At 36.6% G+C, this 13,857-nt stretch overlaps 1 protein-coding gene across 27 annotated transcripts; it reads right to left on the reverse strand.

The window, feature by feature from the left end:
• Nucleotides 1-3,046: 3,046 nt before the first annotated feature.
• On the reverse strand, nt 3,047-7,091 carry LOC131620492 (uncharacterized). 27 transcript variants are annotated; one of them, XR_009289154.1, is made up of 13 exons: nt 6,902-7,091; nt 6,739-6,786; nt 6,563-6,640; nt 6,344-6,487; nt 5,860-6,258; nt 5,578-5,751; nt 5,317-5,476; nt 4,806-5,008; nt 4,599-4,677; nt 4,375-4,480; nt 4,213-4,238; nt 3,995-4,102; nt 3,047-3,357 (listed from the first exon to the last, which is right to left on the reverse strand). XR_009289154.1 is itself a non-coding variant. In XM_058891589.1 (4 exons), the coding sequence occupies exons 2-4, from the start codon at nt 4,841-4,843 to the stop codon at nt 4,005-4,007; spliced, it is 411 nt and encodes a 136-aa protein (XP_058747572.1). In that variant the 5' UTR covers nt 4,844-5,008; nt 5,317-5,571; the 3' UTR covers nt 3,745-4,004. The 27 variants fall into 27 exon arrangements, 1 of the variants encoding a protein (XP_058747572.1); XR_009289151.1 differs by lacking the exon at nt 3,995-4,102 and having other exon boundaries at nt 4,142-4,238; nt 4,342-4,480; XR_009289136.1 differs by having other exon boundaries at nt 3,995-4,238; nt 4,342-4,480.
• Between the last annotated feature and the right edge of the window lie 6,766 nt (nt 7,092-13,857).

A 13,857-nucleotide genomic window follows, 5' to 3' on the forward strand; every position in this document is an offset into this window, starting at 1 on the left:
CATCAATGAGAGTCTTGATGGAGGCAAAATTAACAGAAGCCGAGTGGTGTCAAAGCAGATTCGATGAATTGAACTTAATCGAAGAAAAGCGCATGACAGCTTTATGCCACGGTCAGCTACATCAACAAAGAATGAAGAAAGCTTTCGACAAAAAGGTTCGACCTCGCACCATCAAAGAAGGCGACCTTGTACTCAAAAAGATTCAATCTTTTCTCACAGATTCAAGAGGGAAATGGACTCCCAATTATGACGGCCCCTACGTGGTCAAGAGAGCTTTCTCAGGAGGAGCCTTAATACTCGCGACTATGGATGGAGAAGAATTCACCCGTCCTGTGAACGTCGACGCAGTCAAGAAATACTTCGCCTAAATAAATAAAAAAAACAGCTCGCTAAGTTGAAAACTCGCAAAGAGCGACTTAGGCAAAAGAAGAGCGTCTCGGTGAATCGAAAACCCGAAAGGGCGATTCAGGCAAAAATTAGAGACATAAAAAAAATATATATTAATCAATCCCGGTAGACTTAAAACCCGAAAGGGGTAGTTTACGCAAAAGTTAGGGATATATGGCAAGTAACTGTGTTCAGGACAAACTTGATCATTCAAAATCCATAGCGGAGTGTTCATCAGCAGTAGGTCATCTTCTACGAAGCGCGAATACAGCGCAACTCGGAGTGGAAGGGAAAGATAACGGTCGTCACGTTTCATCGTAGCCCTTTTCCCGAAAATTACCAATTTCCAACTTTGTAAATACTCCATGGAATCAAGCATTTGGCTGCTTACCATTCCATATATAATAATTTGAGCCTTGTGCTTTCCTTTGCAATCTAGTCTTATTCAGTTTCTTGGAATGCATTTTAAGTTTAAACAGTTAATTTCTTGAAACAAATGTTTTCATAAAATAAAAATGAATTTACTTGCGAAAATAAAGGTGAAATTTCTTTCTAAGGTTTACGAACAATAGGAAGAATGCAAACAGTTGCTCCGAGAACGGTTGAGACTCCGGGAACCAAGATTTCCCCATGAGGTCGCTTTGCGAACATCTCCCGATGACGGATCTTTACTTCAATTCATATTACTCATTTCGGACAGCGGACAACTGATAACCAGGTATTCCCAACAGAGTTCGAACTACAAGAAGAGGACCTCTTCTGATCCACAAGAATTTCAGTCGTATCTTAGGATTTTACATCCGCGACAATTCTATTCACATTCAGTTTGCATTTTATCATAATATTCATGCATACATTACATCACAACTGCATAGTCAAGTCAGGCTTTGATCATGTGAATGCCTGAGTCATTTAGACATGAACTCAAGTTTCCCCTGCAAGTTCCGAAGAAACTTTTTCCTTCGAAACGACAGTTCATACACAAGTATCTCACCAAGCAAGTCAACAGATGGTAGTCTCCCTCAGAGAGATAGTTTGTTCACTTTTGGAATTCCTCAGCCGAGAATCTCCTGCAGAGCGACATTCGACAGTCTTCTTCAGATAAGATAATCTGCTTTGCATTTTGGAATTCCCTAGAGGTTTGGTATTTCCCCAGCAGGGTCAAGAGGTGCCACTTCTTGTCAAAGAAAAATTCAGAATCTCCCAGCAGATCGACAAATGATTCCCTAACAGAATCAGTGAATGGTAGTCTTCATCCAGAAGATAGTTCATGATCCCCGGCGGAGTCAGCGAATGATAGTCTTCGTCCAGAAGATAGTTCAGATTCCCCAACAAAAGTCGGCAAATGGCAGTCTCTTTCATCAGAAGACAGTTTGCTCACTTTCTATCACAACAAAGTCAGCGAATGGCAGTCTCTTTCAGCAGAAGACAGTTTGCTCACTTTCTTTCATGACAGGGTCGACAAATGGCAGTCTCTCCCAGTAGAAGACAGTTTGCTCCCCTAGCAATTGGCAAATGGCAGTCTTTTCCCAAGAAAAGACAGTTTGTCTGTTAGATACTCAAGAGATCGACAAATGGCGGTTTTTTTCGAACAGTTTGTCTGTTTCTGGGATGTTTAACTCCCCACAGAGTCGATGAATGGCAGTTTTCCTCTTAGGAAAACAGTTCGTTGATTCCCCAGGCATCAGTTGACGAATGGCAGTTTTCACCCCGAAAACAGTTCGTCCGCCTTCAAACAAAGTCATTAGCCCCTCAAAAGATCATGAGGCCATATGACATTCTTTCAAAGACGTCAAGTCAAAAGGGAAGATGGTGAAGTTTCTCTACAGCCGTCAAATGGCATCTTATCTCCAAGCGCTGGTAAGAAGTTTGACGAGGAAACAAACCTTTTAAGTTTCTTTACAGCCGTCAAATGGCATCTTATCTCCAAGCGCTGATAAGAAGTTTGACGAGGAAACAAACCTTTGGAAATTTTCTCTTTATCTGAGATATTGTCCAAACGCAACTGAGACCAGTTTCGAGATTTGGACATCCACTACAAGAAAATTGACAGATTGCGACAGCTATTTTGACAGATTACGACGGTAAAAATCGCCGTTATTTACTATCTACGACGGTTGCAGTACTGTCGCAGAATTGTGTGTCCCCAGTCTGTTTCACGACGGTTGTCAAAACCGTCACACCAACCATCGCGATTGCTCACGACGGGTTGGAACCGACTTGTACTCGAAATGGCAACGATTAAAAACCGTCGTGAATATGTCTTTGATTTTTGTTTTCGTTGTTGTTCGCGACGGTTTAAAACTGTCGTGAATGTGATATCCTGACAGTTGAAACTGTCGTAAATATGCCTTTGATTTTTGTTTTCACTATTAGCGACGGTTGAAACAGTCATAATTTGATACATAAATTTTAAATATAATTTATTTGGTAACAGTTTAAATCGCTACTAATTTAATTTTGCATTTACAATTTAATCTAGTATGATTTTTTATTATATTTTTTATAATTTTTTTTATTTAAATTTTTTCTACTAAAATATTTTTAAATATAGTATTTATTTTTTATTTCAGTTTCTATCATTTTTTAACATAATAAAATTAATTTCAACAAAAAAAAACATTTAATATCAAATAAACATTATAATACCAGGCCTTGGACATGGATTGAACATGAATGAAAATTCATCTATGAAAATGGCACTAGTTACAAAAATATCCTCTTTCAACATCCCTTTCCGCAACAGTCTAAAATAACCATAGCATAAATAACCAAGGCATATTTATAATAAAAAAAACTATGCCATAAAACTCAATATCTATATGCTTCATTATAAATCTACAAAATTTTATAAACTCTGATTATTCAACTTCAAGTTGCTGCTCATGATCATCTTTCCAATTCCTTCAATCTGATTGCTCATTTTCTACGCCCACACTGTTTCTTCTATGGCATAACCATACAAATGTACTGCATAAGTTTTTTTAACATGACATAACAATTAATAAGAGATACAAATATGTAGAAATTGATAATGTTATTAATCATGGATATCTGGTTAAGTGCTTTGAGATGAAATAAAAACCAATTAGACATTGGCTGCTACATCAATAGAAAATATCATTTCATTATAAAAAATATTTATGATCAATAATAAGGAATAAGCTTACATAAATAAACAACGTGTATCACACAAACACATAATTTGAAGGAAAAAATTGAAATATGAAAAGATGATGCACACTGTCGGTTAAATGCTATCAACAATCAATTCTTGATAGCATCCAACAAACAACGTGTATCACACAAACACATAATTTAAGTTAAATGCTATACAAGTTTTTATTTGATACTCAGTTTAGTATAATAAGGATTAAGCTTATATAAATAAACAAACACCTAATTTAAGTTAAATGTTATACACTGTCAGTTAAATGCTATACACGTTTGTATACTAAACTAACAAACATAGCTTAAGTTATCAGTATGAAAAATAAAATCAAAGAATTGTGGTTAACAAAGAGATGAGTAGGACATACTAATAGTGGTTAACGAAGTACTAATCAAAGTCCTTGCAATTAGAAGACATGTATAAGCATTTTTATACCTGGACTCAACTAATGAAGTTTTGCTACTTTACAGCATAGCTGATCATAAGACATTGGTAAGTTTTGAAAAGACACCAACTTCACAGGCTCTACGTTTTGCCACTCAACTGAAGACATGTATAGAGCAAAATAAAACAGACTAAAACCTGTAGAAACTTTCAGAGGCTCCATTGGCAACCAAACAATATGCAATGGTAAGTTTTGAAAAGACACCAACCTCACAAGAATTCTCGAACTAGAGTCCTACATAAAACCATTGTTACCAAGTCTATTAGTTAAGAGAAAAATATGTATATTTTACAAAAAGTATCATAAAGCAATTATATATTGATTTTGAAATAAATACCAAGAGAGAATGAGTTGGTAGAACCATGGATACCATTTGTAGATTCATGAAGCGTAGCATTGTTGCACTTAGACACTGGCGCAAGTGCAGCTTCAATATCCCACATAAAAACCTCCCCGCCAAAGCCAACAATATTGCTCTAAAATGCAGACACTAGTAAAGGATTAGAGAACAGAGTTGATAACAATACAAACTTTTAATTGAACCAAAGTGTCTATCAGATTAAATGTGGAACATGTTAAACTAAGAAAATAAACCTTTTAGAGTAACATTTGCCCAGCCAAACATGTTAGTGGTTCTTACTCAATTTGATGAAGTTTCAAAAGGGCTACTGCTCTACACATAAAGAGTTGTACATTCAATTTCCAACAAAGGTCAAATATTTCATTTCATACATATTTCCATTTATAACATATTCAACTCAAATATATCAAATCAGAAAAAACAAAAAACGACAATAATACCTGAGGAGAAGAATCAACTCCAGCAGTAGAAGCACCATCAGGTTCCCTCAGAAGTCAGAACACTTCTCCAATCCCTTACCTTCCTAACATCTGTACATTTAGTAATATGTTTGTCCACCAGTTGCAACTTCAGCATCTAAGTCAAATTCAGAGTTAATCCAGGATGACAAAGGTGTCTCCTAGCATTCTCAACTTGCCCTAACCTGTGACACCACCATTTCTATACTCAACACCATTCCGTAGAGGCATCACCAACGAATGAACATTCAATCAAACCATCAAATCATCTATCTTCACAATGCCATCCAAATTAACAAGTAAAAGATTCGGATTTCAATTCTAACAGAAGCAAAACAAAAAAAACAAAAACACTAAACTTCACAATTACATAAAACACTAACAATATAATTCAATAGCCATCAACATACTGAACTAGATCCAACCAATGCAAGAAGCAAAATTGTTAAAAAAGACACTTAAAGAAATTAAGAGTCAATGATTACTCACTCACTTGATGAACAGAGAACCCAAACGATGATGAGCCCTATGATAATTAGGATTGAAATTTAGAGCCTATTGACATTCCCTCACAGCTTCACACAATATTCCTAAACCGATCAACGCGGCGACACGATTGCTCTGGTAAGAAGCACTCCTCGGTAAAACATCAACTGCACGGTCATAAAAACTCAATGTATTTGCAAATTTCTCAATCAGCATCTCAATACTCTACATTCTGAACATAATTGGTGAAACAAGAGAGATATAAAACCTTTCATGCTTAATTGGCGAAGTCCTCTTCCACTTTTATGCAACAAAATCTATAAAATCATGGTGAGGTGCAAGGAAGGATCTGATTCAATATGCAGAGTCTCCAAGCAGGACGTTGAAGAATAACATTCATTTCAACAGATTCAAAAAATCCTCTCGACACTTAGACATGCATCTATCAAGGAATTAAAGGGCAGGTGGCAATCAGATCAAACATACAGAAAAAGATTGTGCATTGATAACCGAACAATTCATGAATGAGTGATTGAAAGTGAATACATACACCAGGATCAACAAACTTGGAACAAAGCAATGGCTTCATAACATGAAGAACAAACAACTGGCTTGCAATTTCATTATTAGAAGATGAAATGATTTCATCAACATCTTTCCAGAGGTCCATTCCTGAGCCGTCAAAGCATAAGGGTTGGTTGAAATCTCAGTGAGTGAATCATTCCTTGAAGCTTTACGTATCTGCATGACTTTCCCAATCTGGAAAAAAAAACCATAATTCAGATTCTAAAAACAACCCAATCAATCAAGAAAGAGAAAGATGAACAAGAATCCACAAATGTAGGAGATGATCCAATGTACGAGAGAACCAGATTAGCAGCTCTTTCGCCTCTGTAAGCCTGATCATCAGCCTCCTCCTTTAGAATCACCTCCATCCAACATGTTTAACCTGAAAAAGTGAAAGTGATCGTTGAAGCATTTCATCGAACAGTAACAATGCACTCATAATCGATTGAAGAAAAAGTTGAAAATACCTAGAACTGAAACAGAATCGAAGAAACAGCACTAGAATGGGTATTCTAGTGTATGAATTCAGTGTGTTGGGAAGTTGTGTGATGTGGTTCTTAAAATCTCGAAGTTTCAAACAAATAATCCATTTCACATTTCACCGCACTAACCTACAATCCAAACAAATAATCATATAACTGAGGCTAGTGACCAAATTAAAATAATAAAAATAGAAAATTTCTTACATAATATTCACGAGGTCGACTTTTAAACTCCTCAGCGAACAAATCTACAATGGTTTTCCCAGCCCATCGATTTTTCACCTGACATTAACAAATTGAAGATTTCTAGGGTTTAACGAGGATTTTAACAATATAAGTGAAATTTTAAAAAATGTGATGGAAAAATTAGCAAAACGAACTAGCATGAGCGATGAATTCGAAGTAGTTTGGCCTAAGGAATCGAATCCCTGCACAAATTCCACCGATGGAAAGGGATAAAATGAGGATTGTGTTGAATTATACGATTTCAATTTGGAACTTGTTAACTGAATGTATGGAAACTCTGAAAGTTTTGATGTTTACCGTTTCGAAAGATGTATTCTTGCGGTAGCGGGGGGTTTTGCCATATGATATCCACGCACTAGTTCTTCTCTTCTCTCTTCCACTTCATCTCCTTCGCTCGCATACTAGAAAGATTGTGAAAACTTGGAAGGTAGTGTTTTGATCAGAGGATGATGGTTTTGGAGAGGATGATCGATGTTTTGATTGTGGTTTGTTAATGTGTTTACGATTAAAGTTTTGGTTTATAAATTTAAATAAAAAGAAAAATCAATTTTAGCGTGAAAGATGTATTCAGAGATGACGACGGGTGAAATCACTGTCGCGAAATTTTTATCCGCGTGTGAAGGGTATGGGATGGCGACGGTAGGTTCACCGTCGTGCCCTTCGATAATTATTTTGTAATTGTGGGCAACGGTAGGTTCACCGTCGTAAAGTTTGATAATTTTTAAGTAAATGAGCGCGACGGTTGTTTCAGCGTCGTGACCTTTGATGAGTTTCTTATGGTGCAGGGCGTGTGTTATTTGGTTTGGTGGGCGACAGTTAATGTACTGTCGTAACATATAATTTAGGGCGTTTTTTAAACCGTCGTGAATTGATTTCTAAGGCGGTAGTTGTATAACCGTTGTTATATTTAGTAATTTTTAAAAAATGTAAGGACGGTAGGTATATACCGTCGTGATACGCGTCTCTATATTAGAGTTACGACAGTTATCAAGTAACTGTCACAACTTTTGTGTCGTAAAACCCTAATTTTCTTATAGTGATCCGGAACGAGAGGAGGTTGTTTACCTTTTTCTAAGTATCAACACTTAGTTAAAGAAGATGGATTGCGCATCCTACATTGCCATCCATTCACCAGAATCCACATCAAGTATTTCTGCAGGAGTTTGTCTCCTCATCCCCCGCCAAGCGCGACAACGGGATCAAGTCATGCAAAGATTTTATCATCTCAGGAGCGCCCAAAATCCGGGCATTCTTTGATATTTAAGTCTCTTTTACGCAGGAGAGATCGAGATCTCAATCTCTCTCCCTCCAGATAAAAGAAACTTAAATAGGGGCATCTGTCATACCCTAATTTTTGACCCCCCTGAGATGACATATCTTCAGGATTTTCATCAAGTCAAAGCAAGTACCCAAAGCAGCCTGACATTCAATCGAGGGTATTCAAAGACAAGAAAACTCAGGCAAAGGATCAATCAATAGAGGGATTAGTCTCTAATACAATCATAAGACTCAAAAGCCTCATTATTACACCTATGATTGATTAAGACACCCAGTCATCTAAGCACAGGATTACTCAGATCAACAGACTAGGGTTTGGAGCCTATCAAGGACTAAAATCAGGGATCACTTTTGGGAAACCCTAAAAAGCCCCAGGGAACCATTCAAAGACATCAATCATCTTCAAATAACTCATATGACAAGATCCACTGGACATTACATCTCAGTTCAAAGTCTACAGTCATCATTGTCCTCTGATCGACAATTAGGGTTTTTGACCTAATTCACCAAGATAGTTGACTTTTAATCAGGGCATGAATCCAAAACTCAAGACATGATTCAAAAATCTCTACTACCTCAATATAATCCATTTACATCATTCATTTGAGGAGAAGATCATGTTTCTACACAAAAGCCCAAAAATTCACTTTGTCAGGGAAAAGTCAACTGTGAAGGATCATCATTGACTTTTAAGGTTTTTGGTCAAAAAATGACTTTCAAAGATCAATATCATCAATATATGGATATTAAAGTCATTTGACCAAAGAAATTCAAAGAAATTCATCAAGGAGCAAAAAGTCGGGAATTAGGGTTTTTGAGGGCATAGTGAGAACTCAAAATTTCACCTACACAACTCAAAAAACTTCCAACATGAAAGTTGTAGATCTTGCAAAATAAAACAACATCTTACAAAGGAACTTTTTTCAAAAGATCAACCATTTATGAAGTTTTGGAAATTTTGAAGTTTAGGTCATAAACACTTAGAAATTTTTCTAAGTGTTTTAACCTAGTTTTCATCCAACTTTGGGCTCATTTTTCACAAATTTCCCAAATGATTCTGAAGAAGACATAAACTAATGATTTAAAGTAGATGTTTAGGGCTTTCCAAATTGTGTTCAACCTTCTCCAAATTCAATTTGAGCTAAGAGTTATGCTTGTTCAAAGTTGGCCTCATGAAGTAAAATTATAGGTCATGGACACTTTTGGACTTTGCAAATTTTGTGCAAATAACCTCTCTTATGGATGCTACACGACCCATAACACATCTGAAACCATGCCATGCATTCATTTTCACCATGCCATAAGAATTGAAGAAGATTCTAAAAACAAGAACATGTGATTATGTAATGATTACATTTGTGAATTTATGGCAAATTGATGAATCACCCAAGGAATCTTCTCACCAACCAATTAGAGCTCATTTCTGGCTCAGAATTGTCCCCTAAGATTAAACAAAATCGAGGGCTAGGGGATTGATCAAATGGAATCAAAATTCTCATCATTGCATAAGAGATACTTGCAAACTTCCTTCATGGCTAAGAAAGCAAATCAACTTCACTAAGGAAGCTCACTCCTCTGCAGCTATACTGCTCCATTTGCCTATAAATACAGATGCATTCCTCATTCAAAAACACACCAAAGCAACCATATTCCTTGCTTTCTCTTTCTCTTCTCATGTTCATTGTTTTTCAAAGTTCTTTGGCAAGAAGAATCGATTTCTTCAAACCAGAGCTCATCTTTGGGAAGTGAACATTCTAACATCTCAAGGGAGGTCATTTGAGGTGATCCAAGCACCTGGATCACTTCTGTAAGTGGAGGAACACCATTGTTGCTCTCACTTTGGAGCATTTGCAGTTGGAGGTCCATGGAGTAATTCAGGAGGTTCTGAGCCAAGCCAATCATCCAGGCACACTCCTCAGGTCATAGTGAAGCTAACCAGATGGCTGCAGCTCATCTGTAACTCAAGAATCAACACCCTCCATGTTCACTTGAAGCTGAAATCGAGGGAGGTCCATAGAACAATTCAGAAGGATTCAGGCTGTAATAAGCACTCAGTTAGCATCATTGAGTCTCAGGGAAGCTATTGAGATCATTCATTCAAGCCCAGGTGCTCTTCATCATCCTCACGACCTCCATTTTCAGAGGTAAGTTTCTGAACTCCACCTCTTTAATTTAAGTACTCTTAGTGGTAAAGCTCGATTCTATCTTGTTCAGCATCATCAGAGGATTGAAAACCCTCTATCATCATTCATTTATTCATCTTGTGCATCATTTAATTTTAAAATTAGGGTTTATGTGTTCTTCGTGTTCATAATGAAATTCGTTAGTTACACTTAGAATAAATGAATTCTGAGCCCATAATCATGTTCCTTGTCCAAAAACGAGTGAGATTGATGTTTACATCATGCCATTTAGTTGAGAAACCAGAGAGTTAGGAATTTGAAAATCTGAAGCTCGAGGAAGAAGATGAACATGGCGCGCGTAAAATTTGAATTTCCTGGCTTATCTGAAAATATAATATATTGAGGGTATATAGTTAACAAGCTGCGCGCGCAGCTCAGTTGGTTAAGTTTTGAAATGTGATCATGAAGGGCGTGGGTTCGAACCTCTCTAGGGCCAAACCAATTTTTTAGCATCCATTTTTATTCTTTTTTTATACAAACTTCACACAATTAATAAACTTATCAAATTAAATCATTTTCACTTCATTTTTCACACACTTGCTATTTAATATACCTACTTTGTGAATAATCAAAAAATCATAAAAAATATTATTTATTTCATGTATTTTAATTAGGTTTAAAATAGTATGTTTTAAATGTTTTCTTAAATACTTTAAAATATATATATTCATTTTGTTTAAACCTAATTACTTTGTGAAGAATTTTATGATAAAACCCTAATTATTTAGGTCTTAATTGGGTATAGATTTCATCTTTGCCTTAATTAAGTTGACTTTTGTCAATATTCAAAATTGTTTTCAATCTCTGATTAAACGGATGATTAGGGTTTTCAAACAACAAAACCTTGCATCATTCCAAATCATTTTTTTCAAATTGCTTTTACACCAGTACTGTAAAGTACTGGGCCTCTAATAGAGTGTAAGTCCCAAAAACCTTCTCTTCTTAGCTTGTTTTCAAAACTGTATTTTCAAAATCTTCTTTCTGTTTTCAAAACATTCTTCTGGTATTTGAAGGGCATTATTCCCGGTGAAACTCTTCAGATACCTATGTGACCTTTGTCCATCTTCACTTCTTCTGTTTTCAAAAACCATTAACTGTTTATCAACTATTATCAACAAAACAACAAAAATACTGTTGAGGCTCTGTACATACTTCTTCAAAGGCCTCCACTCCATCCAGGTTAGGCTTTACAAGCTTTCAATTTACAGTCTTTATTTAAATTACTGTCAAATATAAATTGTGCATATATTAGTTTAGAACTACGTTTGAGTATAAACCTTAGGACAGTTAAACTATATATATATTATAGGAATATGGCCTAGGATTGAGAATGTCTTCCCGGTGAAGGCTCTTTCCTAATTAGAGATCTGTAGTTCAAACCCCCAAGATGAATTATTCCCGGTGAAACATCTTGGCAAAAACCTTAGAATCCAAATAAATAGGACACATCCACCCAAAGAGGAATTATTCCCGGTGAAACCTCTTACCCATTTGCTTAGAGCCAAAATAAGTTCAAAACCACATAAGCTTTCTCTTGTGCTATAACAAGGACCCTCGATTAGCCTCCTCTTGGGCTTTGTACAAGGACCCACAGGCTTCTTAAAAGCATTTCCAGCTTCCTCTTGAGCTTGTATACAAGGACCCATCAGGTTTCTTATAAACATAGGAACAGGTCTTTAGCCACCTTTTAGCCTACCCTGGTGAGTTTCTTCCAATTTAAACCAGACTTTAAACAAGCTAAGTTTGTCTCAATTTTGCATTGAGTACACCTTTTGGAATGAGAGACATGGACAGTCTCTGTCACCCTTATCTTCATCAATCTTCCTTAGCAGAGTCTAGGATCCATGCTTTGGGTCATCCTCAGCATTGAGTCAGCCTTCATCTTGGGCTTTAAACAAGAAGTCTCCATTAGATAATCTTTCTGCCATTCATTTCCAACAAAACCCCTGGAAAGGGTTAGCCTCCAAAGTCAATTAAAATCAATCAATCATTTCAATAAAATCCCTGGAAAGGGTTAGCCTCCAAAGTCAATTAAAATCAACCTCCTTTTCAATAAAATCCCTGGAAAGGGTTAGCTTCCACACATTCTTTCATTTCAATAAAATTCCCTGGAAAGGGTTAGCTTCCACACATTCTTTCATTTCAATAAAAACCCCTGGAAAGGGTTAGCTTCCACACATTCCTTCATTTTCAATAAATCCCCTGGAAAGGGTTAGCCTCCAAAGTCAATTATTTAATGTCAAAAAAAATAAAGATTCATTTCTCTTAGGAGATAATTTCCCCAAAAGAGTCAAAACCCCTGGAAAGGGTCAGCCTCCAAAAAACATGATAAAGTCAGTCTTTTACCAAATAATTTCTCCAGCTTAGTCAAAATCCCTGGAAAGGGTTAGCTTCCAAAGAAAAACAGTCTTTTAATAAATAAAATCTCCTCAGTAGAGTCAAAACCAACAAAAACAGTTAGCCTCAACCTTGGGCTTCATACAAGGCACCAAACAATAAAACTCCCCTGTCAAGAGTCAGCCTCAACCTTGGGCATTGTACAAGGCAGATAATAGAGTCTCCCTAGTGAGTTCTTTATCACTCAGTAGCCACAACCTTGGGCTTTGTACAAGGCAGATAAACCATACTTTCATGTGTCAAAGATTCCTAACACATAGGATCTTTTCCCCATAGAGTCATCCATACTTAATTCATTTAAGAGTCCGCCACAACCTTGGGCTTTGTACAAGGCAGAAAATAATGTTTTCCCTAGCTAGAGTCAGCCACAAGCTTGGGCTTTGTACAAGGCACATAAAATAGAGTCATTCATTTAATTATCCTCAACAGTTAGCCACAACCTTGGGCTTTGTACAAGGCACATAAATAGAGTCTCCCTAAATAAGAGTCAGCCTCAATTCTGGGCTTTGTACAGAACACTAAAATACCCTGTAATTAATCCTCAATGGAGTCCTCTCCCAGAGTCAATAATAATTAATTAATCAATCAAAAAGCCTCAAGCTTGGGCCTCATACAAGCCAGCTAAAGTCAAATCTTTTATACAGTAGATAGACATAGCTTATCTCTATAGAGAGATATTTTTACTACTCTACCACATTCAAACAAACAAACATTTCAATTTCAATTTCAATCAAAGTCTCCCATTTAGGACTCTGAAAGACATGCTCTGGCACATCCCCAGACTTGTACACTTTCCCTAATTTGGATGAGCATCTTTCTTTCATTTTAGAGGCACGATGGCTGTCATACTTGATCAACCAAGTAGACTCCCCTCTTGAATGAAATGAATCCAGTTATTCTGTCACTCCTTTAAATGTTTGTGGTAGAATAGTACAAATACCTCTCTGTAGAGATGATTTCATGTCTCTTTACTGTAAACAGAGATTTAATTCCAAGCTTCAACCTTGAGCTTCAAGCAAGGCACCAAAAACAATTAATTTCCCTAGTTAGTTCCCCGAACTACATTAAGCTCTGACTTCCACTAGGGATATGTAGGCATGAGGTTCACAAGGAATCTCAGCGAGCTAATAAAATACCAAAAATAGTCAGTCAGTCTGTCTGTCTTTTCAAATCAAATCAATTCTCTCTCCTAACACAAAGGAGAAACTTTCCCAATCATTAGCAGCAAACACAATCACAATGACACAGAGAAGGTTCCTGTAGAGTACTACAGATATGTAGGGTGTTTAAACACTTCCCTATGTATAACCGACCCCCCGGACTCCAGAATTTCTAGTCTAGGTGAAATCCCCACACTTAGCAAACTCCTAGGGTTTAGTTGAGATCTTTTTTTCC

The sequence above is a fragment of the Vicia villosa genome, linkage group LG7 (genome assembly GCF_029867415.1).
Source record: "Vicia villosa cultivar HV-30 ecotype Madison, WI linkage group LG7, Vvil1.0, whole genome shotgun sequence".
Lineage (NCBI taxonomy): Eukaryota > Viridiplantae > Streptophyta > Magnoliopsida > Fabales > Fabaceae > Vicia > Vicia villosa.